Genomic DNA, 16,665 nt, shown 5'->3' with positions numbered 1-16,665 from the left:
ATGTGAGTTTCCACACACACTCACAAAGGCCACTTTCCATCCTCCATCTAGTCATGAGGCATTATAAGGCCTCAAGGACAGCTAATTCTGGGTATGGAGCAAGGCCTGTGAGGGATGTGACCTGGGGAGAGTTTCAAGGGCCAGATGAAGAGGTCTTGAGGCTCACATTCAGCCCCTAGGCTCGAGGTTCTCCACTTGCATCTACAGTGGTACCTCGGGTTAAGTACTGTACTATATATTTGGAAAGTGGTTTGCTTGTCTGTCCACCCACCTCTCGAGATGACAATGCCAAGTTTGGCATCAAGGTTTCTGAGGTGTGGGTGGCAGGCTTTGTCACTGTTTGGTTTCTGGGTGCCATTTTGAATCAAGATAGTGGACAAAAATGTGACTTTGTCCATTTGTTGGGCGCCTCTCAAGATATTGTCACCAAACTCAGCATGAGGGTTCACGAGGTGCAGGGGTTACAGTCTTCATCAAAGTTTGGGTGCTGGGCACCATTTTTAATCAAGATGGAGGACCTGTGTTGTGACTTTGCCCGGTTTTTGGTGTGACATATCCAAACTCACGAATTACACAATCCATTTTTAAAAAAATAGCTTCTACAGATTCCCAGGCAGCACCAGGCACACCCCACTACTTAGATGGCTTTTTAAAAGATAAAATATACAGTTAAAACTTTTTCCCATGTATCAGCACACAACAACATCCCTGTTGCTTATTCAGGAGAGACAAATGAATAGCCCAGTGAAGTACCAGTTATACCAATTCAATGAATGGACTAACTCTGTTACATAATAATGCTGTGCTGGCTTGCACACACCCTCAAGCAACTAATAAAGTCTGATGTCAAAGGCAGGATATTGGGCCAGACAGACCGCTGATCTAAACCAGTGAGCCTATTATATTATTCTCTCTCTCTCTCTCTCTCTCTCTCTCTCTCTCTCTCTCTCTCTCTCTCTCTGTGTGTGTGTGTGTATGCAACTATATATTTAAACTGCACTTCCAATGGGGCTGGGGGCTTTGCCTCCAAACGTTCAGAAGACAAAATGAGGAGGCGAGAACCGCGGCAATGCAGCAGAGCCCCACTTTGTTACTTCTTACATCAGGCTTTGAAACAGATCAAATGCACCCTGGAAGACATCTGTCTGTTATTTCCTGCCATATAGCTTTTGGTTCGGCTTTATTGCCAGAGAGCTGCACAGATGATGTCACTTTTTCTGTGAAAAGAACCGGCCACCAGAGCCTTTTCACTGACATAATTCATTATCTGTAGTCTGGCCTGGGGACAGCAAATTCCCATGACCAGGAATTAACTATATACACTGCTTGATGTTGTCAGACTTTTTAAGGGCTGAAAGATATCATTTCTTGTTTTGTTGACACTGAAAAGGAGCCTTGTTCTCTATTATCGCACCAAAGGGGAAGGTTAGTCGCAAGCCTACGGTTCCGTGATCCTTGGCATTACAAGAAGCAAAATCGAAAGGTCAATGTAGATTATGTACACAGATCAAAGTGTGTTGCGATATGTCTTACATGCTTCAGGAATTAAGGCATCACAATGGACAAACCAGCTGACTCGCGTTTGCCCTCACCAGTTATTATAAATGCTCTCATGGCCAAATTTAGCCATCTGCAGATATTGTGTCCATCAGGTTTATCAGCGGCTGGAGTTGCTGAGGGGAACCAGAGCAGTGTTATTCTCTTTTCCAGCGATTGCTGGAGGCTCTCTGGAAGACGAAAGGACGCCCAAGGGGATCTGTTGGTTGTGCTCAAGTCGAGTAACTGTGTTATGATGCTGAGTAAAGCCTGCAGCCATTTGACCAAGACCAAAGGAAGAAGAAGAAGGAAAGAAGAACAAGGCTCTGGGGCAATCCTTTAATCCTGAGTTTCCAATCCCAAGGAACTGGCATTGTTAAAAGGGGAAAAAACTACACATTGAAAACTTAATATATTGCCTGTTTTGTCCTTCAGATTATCCAGCTTCCTGCAGCAGTGCAGCTTCTTTGCCATCCCATTGAATTGGGGGGAGGACACAATTCTCACAGTGAACATGGAAAACTGGGTGGGGGAACAACTACTGCAGCTGTGAAGTTCGGGAGGTGTGGATAGAGCAAGGGTGGGGAAGATTCTGCAGCTTGAGGGCCACCTTCCCTTCTGAGCAACCTGACTTCCATGTATTAATCCCTTGAATTTCTGTTTTAGTTGCTTCTATATGTTGTTACACAGTTTCCTTGGTGTTAAGCTGTACTTTGGTTTTAAAAGGCATCATTTTTATATTGTACATAGAACTTACTACTTAGAAATTTTGAAATATTAAGTGGTTTGGAAATGCTTTAAACAAAATAAATTTGCAATGGGAGAAAAGCTTTCATTGGCACCAGAAGCTTTCCTCCCTTTGTGACCTGCAAGTGTGTGTGTTGATTCCAACCAGGACTGCAGCAGGGGCAAAGGGTTAACCTCCCCCCCTCCTCCACACTCTGGTCGCATTTCACCTCAGGGCCCCTTGTGTTGGGATGGTGGAAAAAATCGATTCATCTCTCACTGAAAGGTGAATCTACCTAACTCATACTTCCCAAAACCACATGGGAACCATAATGCAACCCTCCTTTCAAAATTTGCACATCTCTGAATTTTGCAATACATTTCTGCAGCCAAGGCATGCTCAAAAAAGCATGTACTGGGGGTAAAGTATGCATTTTTTTAAAATCACATATTACTGAAAATAAGATACAAAAATGCATTGCAAAAAAATGTGTATTGGGGAAACTGAATGCAAATGTGTTTATAAGGAGAAATTTGTGCTAAAATGCTGGTGAATTTTCACAAAGACATTAAAATAAAAAGAGGTGGATAACGGAACTTAAGACTGAGAAACTGAGAGAAACTGATATTGACAGATTCACCATCCCTGCTTACATTTTTGCTAACCAAAAATCACAGACATGCCTTGTCAAACTGATTACATCTAACATAGTCAGGTCTAGCTTTGCCCTTAGATTAAGAATCAAATTTCTCACAGAGAGGTGTAGAGCCTGGGAACTGTGAGTTCTGCTCTGCTCATGGAAAGAGGCTTTCCTGCAGCCTCATCCCCTCCCCGCCACCCGAAAAAGAAGCTTCTCTTGAGAGTTAGGGTCATACTCCAGAACAGCATTTGATGTGGCCTGGGGGCTGCAGCTGTGTGGAGGAAACGGCAGAAATCCAAGACCACCACCCCTTTGCGCAAGTGAAAGCGCCATCCACTCTCTCAAATGCTTCCTTGGATCCAAGCCAGTGTTACCTAAATGAATCACTGAATAAACACACACAGGAGACAGGAAAAAAGGCAAGCTTTGGGTGGTCCATGTCTTGCTTGGATACAGATACCAGAGTAGAAGACACAAATAGTGTACAAGTACCAAGAGGTCATACTGAGTTGCAAAAAAGTAGTAACCACGAAAGGATTGGGCCTGTTGTATTTTGAAACATAGAATTGTAGAGTTGGAAGAGACCCCGAGGGTCATCTAGCCCGACCCCCTGCAACACAGAACTCTTTTGCCCAACGTGGGGCTCAAACCCATGACCCTGAGATTAAGAGTCTCATGCTCTACCAACTGAGTTATTCCACTGTTTATATGTGCAAGGAACGTTCACAAGTCATAGCGTAGTGAAGCCCACTTCAAGGCCTAGCTCCCCATAAAACTGGCTGTGCTTTCTTGACTCTACAACCTCTGGCTGAGGCTTGCTGCTCGCATTGTGGTGTCATGTGAGAGAGCCTTCTCAGTGGGGGAGCCTTCCCCTTTGTAAAATCTCTCCCCTCCACACCATCCAGGCCTAGTTTCATCTACAGCAGGAATGGCAAATTGTGGTCCTCCAGATCCGGTCCCATTATTCCGGATTATTGCCCATGCTAGTTGGGGCTGACAGGAATTGGGAGTTCAAGAACATCCAGAGGCTTACAGGTTTCCTATGCCTGAGCTATTGTAAATCCCTGACTGATCACTTAAGAAGAGCAGCACAAGTATTTATTTTGTGGTAAACAGATGCGTCAGTAAAATGGGTTTTGGACTTAATTTAGTTCCCACATAATTTTGGTGGCAGTATCATAACTAAGAATGCAAATTGTCCCTCATTTTTTATTGCCACATATTTAATTTGCAAAGTTCCTTGCAAAGTGTTGATATCTGATGGGAATATGCCCAACGACACACTTGTTTGGCAAGAATCTAATGGCATTTTTAAAGATGTCAATTGTTATTTTTTTAAAAAAAGAAAATCAAGTTAAATGCCTACTGAGCAAAAGACAGGAACAGCAGTACTTTGATGTGCAGCACTTGTTCCATTTGAGCTGGCCAACAGGTGGAGCCTTTAAACCAGATACACACAAAACTAGAAAGGCAAATCCTTTCCAAGTTGGTTGTTTTGCATTTGTTCTCATTAAGAAGGCATATATTTTGCGAAAGCCGTGTGGCCTGCACCTGAAAAGAAGACCAATTGATAATCTATCGATATCTATTGATAGGCAATGCAAGAACACAGAGGTATGTGATGAATGGCATTATTGTGTCAGATTTCCTTTATTCTGAGCACACACAGACACACGTTCCCTCACACAGCAAAGGAAGCAGAGGTGCTCCACTATGGCATAGCAATTATACCGTAGGAAAGGGCCATAGGCCAATGGAATAGCGTTAAATTGCTGGCATTACCAGGTAGGGCTGTGAGAAACCACCACAGAACTTTGAAGAGGCCTGGCCACTTCATTTAAAATATTTGGGGGGCTGTCCCCTACCCCCCTTACCAGGCACCCCTGCTTATGACTAAATCAGTCATATCGTGTGCATTGTCCTAGCAAGTGCTTCTGTTGTGACATGATGACTGTTTAATGCAAAACTATCCTTCCATTTGTAACTGCTAGCGAAGAAAAATCCCTGCTGTCGGTTAGCCTGGTTTCGTTTATTTTGGAAGGAGAATGAGGTAGCTAGTTCAACCAGATGCTGCTGGACTGCTATTGGTTGTGCTGGCTGGGGCTGATGGGAATTGGAGCCCTATGGTATCTGAAGAGGTATCTGGGTGGCGCTTGTGTTGTTAGCAGGAGGTTCCTCTCCTATCTCGTGCCTCATGTGTTCGAAAGGTCCTTTCCTTATCTATTTTGGTCAGGTGGTGCTTCTTCCTGCCTCCTACCTCCCCTCACCCAGTGAACATTTCAGTGAATTTTTCAACCACGTTATAAAAATCCAGCTGCCTTCTTCCACAACAGGATAAACTCTGATAGCAAAGCTAGCCCCTCCCTGTTTCATCACCGCAAAATGTATAAAGATTTGTTTGCAGATGCCTGGCATTAGTGTACACTAAAAACAGCTGCAGGGCTAGTCATCCGTTGGCTCTTCGTATAGGAAGACCCAGAGAGAAAAGACTATGGTTAAAGCTCCATAATTCAAAACACCGAGCAAGGAGTTGACTGCATACAGCAAAGGAAAAGAAAAGCATATATAACATGCTACAATGTACAGTGGTACCTTGGGTTACAAACGCTTCAGGTTATAAACACTTCGGGTTATAGACTCCGCTAACCTGGAAGTAGTACCTCGGTTAAGAACTTTACCTCAGGATGAGAACAGAAATTGCTTGCTGGTGGTGCAGTGGCAGCAGGAGGCCCCATTAGCTAAACTGGTCCTTCAGGTTAAGAATGGTTTCAGGTTAAGAACGGACCTCCGGAACGAATTAAGTTTGTAACCCGAGGTACCACTGTATTAGGTCACTGCAATAGCTGGGCAGTCCTGCCAGACTCTTCACCTTTTGCTTATTATCATCTGGGCCACTCTATCCATTGATTTGACATCATGGAGTCATCATGGGGTGGGGGGAGGTTTGGGGGGCAATAGTTTCTTTAAAACAGACACACAACCACCCTGTGGATCATTCAGTCTATTCATTTCAATAGCTCCTTCCCCCTGAGAATATCAACAAATGCTGGTATAATAGGTGCTGAATTTCAGTACTGCTTTTGTTGGGCGGAGAAGTATTATATGTTTCTGTGTATTTTCTGGCAAAAGGCTTCCCTGTTCTGTTTGTGTGATGCTGTCTTGTACAATGGGATTTTTTCTTTCTTTCCTAATTAGTGATTTTTGGATGCTGTTATGAGACAGATGGAGTCATACAGACTTAGATGCTGACTAACTGGGCTCTCATTTCCTTTACAGAGATCACAGGGATGTAGTTTGGCCTTCAATCTTTCTTGACCTCAGAGAGGAGACTCAGCTTCTCCTTTCTTCCAAGTCAACTGGGACTTTATGCCTTTGAAGGAGAGTCCAAGTGTTCTCCCTAAGATCATTCATTCATTCATTATTAATTTTTTATAAAGCCTTCCTACCAAAGGAGCCCAGACATATGTCTTCAAAATGGTTGGATTATATGGCACATGTACACAGGAACTCTGAATTATATATGCCAAGGCACAAATGTCTTCTATAACATAGAAGCAAAAAATATTTAAAAATAGAGGGGCAGAGAATTTCTGATATACCTGCAGTTCTCCTTCCATTATACTAAGGAGACGGATCAAGTCCTCTTTAGAAAGATCTATTGATTTCTTGCTTTTCCGCTCACTAGGACCTGGCAGTCTGCTGTGCTGCTTGACGTTGCTTGAGCCTGAGCCTTCATCTTCTTTCCGGTTAGATTTGTTCTTTTTCTTTGCATCTTCCGGAAGGTTTTGGTTTTCTGTGTTGCTTATAATGGTCTTTGACTTGGAGAAATGCCCGTTGGATGAGCTTTCTCCACCTTGATTTCGGGATCTCATCCTGACCTGGATAAAACAAAACCAAAAATAAAATAAAATTGAATGCTAGGGCTTTTAGTTTTATTTGAAAAATTGAAAACATGTGGGAAAATATTTGTTTATTTTTACGCCACCTGCACAGGAACTTCCAAACCAGTAACAATGTATTATTCTTTTTTTTTTAAGTAAGATACTTTCATAATAATTATAAACAACACCTTTTTCGATGAAATTCTGCAGAAAGTACTTTGATATCTCATTTAAGCATCCACGCAGGTTCACTGCAGTTGTCAGTCAGCCATACACAATGAAACAGAACTTTGCCAAACTTTATGAGAGGCAACCATTTTAAAAGTGAAGGAGGAAGATGGCAAAACTATTGCTGCAGTCCTAAGTCTCCTCAGATGTAAGCCCCATTAAGTTTGGTGTAACTTCCTCCCAAGTAAGTTGGTACCAGATTGCAGCCTCCAATAACAGGGCCATATTCAGTTTTGGCAACAATTAAAATGCTTAGCTCTTCAACAAGTTCCTTAGTCACTAAAAGGACTTGGCAAGACCATACAAAACTGTAGCTTCCCCCCAAGTTTCCCACTGCAGAATATTTAATATTTTTGTCCATACAAATATTTTCAATTTCTGGCTTTCATTCTCACATGCAACATTTGTCACAATTTCATACTTCTCTCCTTCCCTCCCTTCATAATTTCCATTTTCCTATGTAGCTTTCCTGCCCTCAGAAAAGGCTTTCATCCACCTAATCATTACCAGTTTCTCTCCAACTGCACCTCTCAGCCTCTCCTAAACTATTGTAAGATGTAGAAGCTCCTCTCTTGAACCAATCAGTAAAGACCATTATCCTCTGTGGCTTAAAATCTCACCATGTTATCCTCTTCTGTCTCTGTTCTTGCAATGTTTTTCGCAAGAAAAAAAAAACCCTCTGTAATATTAATTAGGCACTTAATCTAATTACAGTGATTATGAAGACCAAAAACATGCAAATGCATAGTGAAAATAATATTATTTTGATCTTTTCTTAATAACCTCTTCCTCTGAATTTAATGTTCAGTTTGATGCTTGCAATCATATCTGACTTGTCAACCATACACAGGACAACATGGTTTGGTGCAACTGACCATCTAGTCTCCATGAGGAATTTAATAAGGCCAGATTAATAGTGACATTGTAAATCCTAAGGCACTTTAACAAATCTGTTTGGGGGAAACTACAGAGCAGAGATGTGATGTATGGAAGTGAGAGCTGGACCATAAAGAAGGCTGATCGCCGAAGAATTGATGCTTTTGAATTATGGTGCTGGAGGAGACTCTTGAGAATCCCATGGACTGCAAGAAGATCAGACTTATCCATTCTGAAGGAAATCAGCCCTGAGTTATCACTGGAAGGACAGATCATGAAGCTGAGGCTCCAATACTTTGGCCACCTCATGAGAAGAGAAGACTCCCTGGAAAAGACCCTGATGCTGGGAAAGTTTGAGGGCACAAGGAGAAGGGGATGACAGAGGACAAGATGGTTGGACAGTGTTCTTGAAGCTACAAACATGAGTCTGACCAAACTGCGGGAGGTAGTGGAAGACAGGAGTGCCTGGCGCGCTCTGGTCCATGGGGTCATGAAGAGTCGGACACGACTAAACGACTAAACAACAACAGAGCAGAGAAGGGCTTACAGTTAGCCAGTGCTATGCTTGTCTCCTAAACATAGGTCTTATTACTTCTCAAATTTCCATCATTATCACAGTGCTGTAGTTTCAATGAATTCAGTAAGCTTTCCCTGGTAGAAGTAGCTGTGAGCCACAGAAAACCACTCTTTCTCCATCCTGAGCCTCACATCTGCAATACAAGGCTAATGCTGTTGTCTTTCCTAACAGAGCTGTTTGAATAAGGATTACAGATATAAAGCATGTGCGTAGCATTTTGAGCTCTCAGTATGTGCCATGCAACTGTGAAACATTATTGCTGGAAGGGCTTTAACTCAGGGGCAGAACAGATGCTTTGCATGCAGAAGGTTCTGGATCAATCCCCACCCTGCATCTCCAGAGGCTAAAAAAGACCTCACTTGAAACTAGTTTGTGGCCATTTATTATACACAATACTGAGATAGCCTGCATGGACCAAGGTCTAACTTGCGATAAGGCAGCTTACCATGTACTATTGTAGTTTCCAATACCCTGTTTCCTTCTCCATTGCCATCCTTAAGCTCTGTAGCTGCTTCACCATTTTATTTGCCCCAGTTGAAGGAGAAAAATCAAGCACAGAGTTCTTCTTTGTAGCCTTATTTCCATTAGGGAAATGATCATATGAAGGTTTATGGGTTCAGACTAAGTTGGTCCCACTGAAATCCAACCCACTGGCTCCTAGGCTCTTGAATACCTAAGCAGAATATCCTCACTCAACCAGTGGCATTTTTCTCTCTTAGAAGATCTGTGCCCCCACTCTAAAAATAAATATCTATTATGAACGTGAACAATACCTGTGGGGTTTAGGAAACACTTGGTGTCTCAGGATTGTGGTGGAAAAATAAACATTGGCCAATGTTTCCTTTCAGGCCAATTCAATTTGCTACTGAACTGTAATAGGTCATGAGCATTTCAGTCTACTTCCTTTTCAGGAAAAAGTACTTGGCTCTCATGGTGACTCAGATGTTTTGTGAGATCTCACTCCACCCCATCAGTAAGTGACATGAACATCACATAGTAACCTATTTGGAGATTTCACATAGTTTAAGGGTGGGTCGGCCAATTACTTAATGATTGTAGAACGTGCTTTTTATTGATGAGCAGTACATTTTTATTGGTGAGCAGTTCTTGGGGGAAGGCTGAGCAGGATCTCCTAGTACAAAGATTGCCAACTTGCTTGGGCCTGATGGCACATTTGCAAACAGGAGAAATTGCTATGGGCACCACACGCTCCCAACATGACCAATAGCTCTATTCCATGGACTACAACAGAATGAATGCTCTAACACAAAAAAGCTTGGGGATAAAACCAGGAGTGGATTTATGTAAGGAATGTCTCTGAGCTTCACTTTGTAACTGGGCCCAATTCCTGAACTGAGCATGTGCTCAGAGGCAGCCTGTCTCTTAATCCTACGAGGAGGTCGACCCTCCAGAGCTACTAGAGTGCACCTGGCTCTGAACAGTGGTATCTGGCGTGTAATGGGAGAATGCTTGACCTGACTTTTCTCTGGTTCACACATAGTCAGGCAAATACTTTTGCACTTCCATGCATGCTGTTTCACATGCATATCATAATCAAAAGCTTCAAGAGCCTCTCCAAGCACAGGAGATTGCACTTTGCGATCTTTCTCTGTTTTCTAGGAATTTCATAATTCCCCTGCTTTATTTATATTGGAGATTAGCATCTCTGATTTCTTTAGGTTGGGAGTATAAATGTGTTAAGTTGTGAGTTTAAATGCACCTGTGATTTTATGTTTATGCTGCACCATATTAGCCAACATATGACTTATGATTCTTTTTGTTTTGTTTTGTTATAAATGGATGCTCTATTGATTGTCCCAAATAAACCATCGGTGTGATGTGAACAACCTGTTTAGGCACACAATAGTATGATGCTTGACTGCTTCTCTGGGAAAGTTTTCACCTCTCATAATCATGTTTTAGAGTCATGTGTTAAGTACACACTCTCTCCTAAATACATGTACCACAAGGTTCCAAGTAGAAAAGCAAATTAGATCCTACAAGCCTGAAATCTTCCCATCTCTGTTCCACATTATTTAATTGAGAGTTCAAAAATTATGGTAGATTGTGCTAACTTGGTAACAAAAGATGAGAGGGAAATCAACATAGCAAACTTGCTATTTTAGATATTTGCATACGAGTGAAATGAAAGAAGTATGAGAAATAAACAAATGGAATTTGCTGGTTTGGCACACAGAATGGATTTTTGACTTGCACTGCTTCAAATTCTTCATCCCCCCACAAGGAAATCTGTGCAGAATTCCAGTAAAGTGGAACCAGGAGAGATTAGATGCAAAAAGGGGCGAGGGGAAATATTACAAGAACACTGATTTCATGGTGTTCCAAGCATGAAAACAGAACAGGACAAACAAAACCTGGTTTCTTCATTGATGTGGCTAATCAAAGTTGTTCCAGAACAAAACATATACCCAACCAGCATTATTAACAGTAAGCAGTTCGCACTCTTTTTTAAAAGCAGCCAGATAACTACATTGCTTTAAAGCATCTCATTTGGTAAATGCTGCAAATTCATGACTGAATGAGCCTGGCAATAATAATTTTACCAACGCTACACTACCTCAGCATCCTTTTGCATACAATATGCACAAACCACCAAAAGCCACTCTCATATGTAAAATTGGATATATATCGTACACCCAAGATGATAAAAGTAAAGGGGGAAATTAAAAATTAAAAGGTTAGTGTTTACGTTGTTTTCAACAGTATGAAGAAAATATTGTGTAACTCTTCAAGGCAGTGAATTTTTGTCTCATTTTATGTGGTAGGTACATGAGTGTTCTGGTTATTTACTTAAACCTTTGTTGTTCTGGGAAACAGTGCTTCAATTTTCAATAATTATCAACATGTGTGCTTTTAATTACATGACTTCTACATTGGTTTTGCAGAGATCAGAAAGAAATATTTCCATGGAATTTGCTGACATGGAGGATGTCAGAAGAGGATCAACCTAATCTTGTTTTCTTTCATCTAGTGTAAGATATATACTCATCAGAGCTCTTGGGAAAACAGGCCAAATCAGATAATGCTGTGGCATCAGTAATACTTGTAGAATCAGATAAAGAGGCTGGTCGGAATTACATATAGATAGGAAGCCAGCGGAGAGGCACATGTCAGTTAGACAAGCTGGCTTTGACTAGCACCTCATTTCTATGAATTGGCTTAACCTAACAGTGGTGTAAGTAATAACCCCTTGTTCCCATCTCCTGTTTTCATTGGCATCAAAATAGCTACCAATTCTACTGCTTTAATAGAATGCAAATATGTTCATATGAGAGAAGTTGAAGTGTCCATAGCTGAAATTGATTTCAGATGAAATTGATCAGATGAAAAAATCTGTACCAATTCACCAGTGGTAGCACATTTTTCCTGAAGCTCTCTGAAATTCAGTTCTAGCAACTCTCAATGGCACCGTTGCCATTATAAGGGAACAAGGGAGGTGTTCATGATGAGTCCCGGCACCTCTTTCTCTAGAAAAATAGCACTGATTGTTACATTTACAGTGGTACCTCGGGTTACAGACACTTCAAGTTACAGACCCCACTAACCCAGAAATAGTACCTTGGGTTAAGAACTTTACCTCAGGATGAGAACAGAAATCGTGCGGTGGTGGCGCAAGGCCCCATGAGCTAAGTGGTACCTCAGGTTAAGAACAGTTTCAGGTTAAGAACGGACCTCCAGAATGAATTAAGTTCTTAACCCGAGGTACCACTGTATATCCCATATTTCCACCAAGAGCTTGTGGTTCTCCTCCTCCCCATTTTATCCTCACAATAACCCTGTGAGGTAGGTTAGGCTGAGAGACTGTGACTTGTCCAAAGTTACCCAGACTCTCAGGTCTTAGTCCAACATTTTCCAGGCTGGGTCTTACAGTATCATGGCAGCATGGTACCCACTGAAAAGCACAATTCCTGCCTGGCAAGGAATGTTCAAGTCACATGCAATCAGCTTAACTGACAACCATTTGGTCACTGACGCAGGAATGAATGACAGACATGGTTAGGGCTATCCTGATAATTCAAGTTTCCACACTCTACTAAAGAGGCATGGAGCAGAACAACAGGAAAGCCATTTTAAGGTAGCTCTGTATATGTAAGATGTTTCTTACTTTTTCTCTCCTCCTTTATGTCATCACATTCATCTGTGAGCATGGCTCCTGAAGTTTAGCTTAATATGAACAAACTGTATTTTGTTCCAAAATTTGCTTCATCGTCAGCAAAGAAGGATGACATCTTCAGCAGGAATGTATCTGGCAAGTTACCAGATAGATTAGCTTGCCTACAAAAGGCTTCCTTTGCTCTTGAAATGGCTAATCCTCAGTATTAGGAAACTTTTGCCATTTTTTCTATTGTCAGTAGGAAACTGACTCTGTACTGTCATCCAAGTGTACCATGCATTTGTTCACTGTACTCTCACACAGCTTTTAATGGTCATTACTCTTCCCACAGTAATGTCTTGTCTTGGTTCAATATGGCAAGAACTTGCTGATGTCACCTTATGTGGTCAGCACAACATGCTGGGAATATACACAGCTGTTGGCTCTAATTTCTGGCTCCACTGCCCTATCTGTCAACTTCCCCATCAAAATATTATATCATTGCCACACTTTGTGCAGAAACTTAATTCTAATTCTCCAACCCCAGTAAGGTAATATTCAACAGCTCTTGCAGAGACCCATCTTCTTCCACAGGCAATAACTGTATTCCTCTGTGAGAACTGATACATAGAGTGTTACACCAGCACTTGTTTAAGCTGAGAAGGGTAAGACAGAGGCAAAGACATGAGATCAGGATGCTGGACCAGATGGGACGTTGACCTGATGCAACAGGCTCTTCTCATGTTTTTATTTAGGTCAGAGCCTGGTAATAGCATTGTTGTTTGGTTGTTTAGTCATGTCCGACTCTTCGTCACCCCATGGATCAGAGCACGCCAGGCACTCCTGTCTTCTACTGCCTCCCACAGTTTGATCAAACTCATGGCTAAATCCTTTCCAGTAGTCTGCCAGATTCTGGGTTCAGGATCTACAGTGGATTTGAGGCCTGACATAGGGCTTATCCATACCTTTTTGCCACACCACTTTCCCCCAGCAGAACCCAATCTTTAATGATGAATTGGAACAAACAGTAATTGGGTTTTATGCGGATTGCTATTTGTTCCAATTTAGCACTAAAGAGCAGGTTTGCTGGGGGGAGCAGCAGGGCAAGTGGAAAACTGCTAGGACCTGTGTCTAGCAGAAGTGTGGGTGAGCCCACACTGTCAAATAGATACCAATCATACAACGAGAACATCCTACCTTCTAGAGAAAACTTGTGATAAGTCTCAGTGTACAGGACACAAACTTTTATTTCCTAGCAACTGCAATCAGTGTTGAGGTTACTGAGAAGGACTGAATTCATGTAGAGCACTTTCCACAAATAATTCCTTATGTGAAAAGCTGTAGTAGTACAAACCAACACAAGGGCAAAGCCACGTGTCTTTGAGTCGGCCTTTAGTGAACATTGCTAGACTTCATGAAATATCTGGCCTCTTATAGTGAAGAAGTCTGTCATGGGCTGGGTGGATGCAAAAGAATAGTACAGCATGAGACTCTTCTTAATTTCAGGGTTGTGGGTTCGAGTCCTGGTTGGTAAAAAATTACTGCCCTGCAGGAGGTTGGACTAGATTATCCTTGTGGTCCTTTCCAACTCGACCATTCTGTGATTGGTGGGAGGCAGCAATGGGGGAACCCGCAAGGTAAGAAGGCTCAGAGCCTGGGCAGATTGCTGGTGGGATGATGATGAATAGTCAGAGGTCAAATTGGGGGGGGGGTGCATCAGAAGCTGAAGCAGTAATAGGGCTTGGTGAGCAGGGAGAGAGAAGTCCAGAAACAAAAGCAGGAGAGGAGGGAAGCCCAGAGGCAGAGATGAATCAGGCTGGTGAAGAAGCCATGGTGTCTCGCCCTCTTGCTACAACCCTTGGTCTCCCAGGACTAGGAGAGGTATGAAGAGAGAGGAGCAAAGACAGGCATGGCAGCATAGTTTCAGATTGCTTGGTATGGACCTGGGGGAGGAGGAGACTTAGGCAGGGGTGGAAAACTGTGGAGACCTTCTGTCTCCACAATTGCTTCATAGGGGCAGGACCTACCAAGAAGAGCTCCTGTGCTCTTTAGGCCAGGCACTCCTGAGCATACCTTGTTTCGTCTAATAGAGTTAACTTCACTTACTCCGTGTGGTTTATTGCTGACCTGCTCCTGACAAAGTCATAGGGGTCAGCCTAGGAAGGGACATTCCTCAGCACAGGTGCCACCACCAAGCATGCCCTTCAGTCTATGGGCAGACCCAGAACAGGCCTTCTGATGTTCATCAGACCATGTGGGCTAGAGTATGTACTGGAGAAGGCAGTTCATCAGATAGTCTAGTGTAGACCATGAGGAGCTTTGAAGATAAGAACTAGCACTTCGAACGGTACTCAGAAATGAATCAGCTACCAACAAAGATAAAACAAAACTGGCTTCCAGGCATGAAAATCATGAAGAAACATCACACAACACAATGATCCAGGCACCATGTACACATGCTAGTTTGTTTTCAATCTTATAAACAAGGGTATGTTTCTTTCATTCCCTGGCAGATGGTTTGGTCTTGTTTTTTTGTTTTAAATAATGTTTTATCAGAACTAATTATACTCCTAAATTATGAAAAGCATTAGTGGAACCTGCTACAAAGTGGATGGTGTTGTTACAAAACCATATGCCCTATTAGCACGCCCAAGCAAACCACAAATGTATCAGCATTCTGAATGACAGATAAAAAAGCAGGAAGTGGGAATAACACTTTTAGAGCCAAATTCTCGACAGCACACAGCTCTTACTGAAATGGCTAAACGAGAGCCAGATTTCCAATCGCATAACATTACTTCTTAAATTATCATTTCTATAGCAGAGTTCCAAGCATATCCCTCAGTAAACCTGGTAACACATCAGTATTATCTGCATACCGCAGATGTGAGGATGAAACTAAGCTTATTGTTACAGATCTGGGGTAACAGAGTTTCCCCATAACTGCTAGGGTTAGTGAATGTTAGAAAATAATAAATGTTAGAATTTAGTTAATATTTGGAGTATTGAAGGGAAGATGCCAAGCCAGTGAAAAATACAGGCTAAGCTTCTCTTCCAAGCCAGGGTGAGGACCTGAGACAGAAATCCTTTAGAAAAGGTTCTGGAAACAAGACATTAAGCCATCAATAGAAACCATCAACCAGGCAGGAGGCTCTGCAGGTGAGAGGAAGAGGTTGCCTGGGTGATGGGAGAGGGTGTTGCACAGAAAAAAATGCTATCCTTTTTAAAAACAGAGGTCTGGATAAAGGAGGCGAGAAGACAGATGGGGAGGAGTTGCTTGGAGCAGGGGTTTTGGGGAAGATAAAAGGAAGCAGGCAGGACTTCATGAGCTGCTGTGGAGGCCGGAACCAGTTTGGCAGGCTGGGGCAGAATCAGATATGGTGGTCAGGATGCCTGAACAATCCAGGGCTAGAATGCTGGGGGAACAAGCCCCTCTTGAGATGCCAAGTTCTGAACTCCAAAGTAGACCCAGGTGTAAATATGTGTACAATATACCATATTTCTTAAAAGACGCTAGTCTCTGCTGTGCCTTGATTTCCCAACAGAAAAAACAATTCTGGGTGAGCGACTGGAACCCCACTTGAATTTTGACACCTCTTGGCAGAGGTTGGGAGTAGTGTACAACCTTTGTAACACTATACATAACACCTTACAACAACCTGAAAATGTGGTTTGAAACGCAGCGATAAAAGAACAACCTCACTGCTTTTTAAGTTGGGAATGTTTACATAGCATAAGAAACAGTGATTTGTCTCAAGCCATTTACTGAGGTCATGGCAGAAGTCAGACATGAGCCAGAGAATTCTTAATTCATAACTCAGCCATTCAGTTGCTGCAGAGTTCCAGCCCTTCTTAGGACACATTGAAATAAGTTAACACGCTAATCAGTGCTAATCACATTTTGACATAATGGTTCTGTATGAATGTCTTCTTAAAGAAACTGGTCCTCAAAATCGGTCCATTCCTGGAGCCATAGTTTATTAGATGTTATATTTGTAACTGCTTTATTTCTTAAACTACCAGGAGAGCAAGAACTCCTATGAGGTTCCCTCTTTTTGAGTCCCTTCACAGATTTTGTGGTTTCAA

At 42.3% G+C, this 16,665-nt stretch overlaps 1 protein-coding gene across 4 annotated transcripts in view; it reads right to left on the bottom strand.

Annotated features, from left to right (window-relative positions):
* Nucleotides 1–16,665, bottom strand: part of FILIP1 (filamin A interacting protein 1) — a 79,699-nt gene that overhangs the window by 33,681 nt on the left and 29,353 nt on the right. For all 4 annotated transcript variants that reach the window (XM_081904856.1, XM_081904854.1, XM_081904855.1 and 1 more), the window contains one exon: nucleotides 6,503–6,781. In XM_081904856.1, coding sequence (XP_081760982.1) covers nucleotides 6,503–6,775 — 273 coding nt within the window. In that variant the 5' untranslated portion in view covers nucleotides 6,776–6,781. Of the gene's footprint in view, nucleotides 1–6,502; nucleotides 6,782–16,665 lie in introns of those variants that run through there.

This window comes from Podarcis melisellensis, assembly GCF_964234715.1.
Source record: "Podarcis melisellensis genome assembly, chromosome: 3".
NCBI classification, from domain to species: domain Eukaryota; kingdom Metazoa; phylum Chordata; class Lepidosauria; order Squamata; family Lacertidae; genus Podarcis; species Podarcis melisellensis.
Note: the sequence above shows the minus strand (reverse complement) of the source record. Positions and strands in the feature narration are given on the sequence as shown.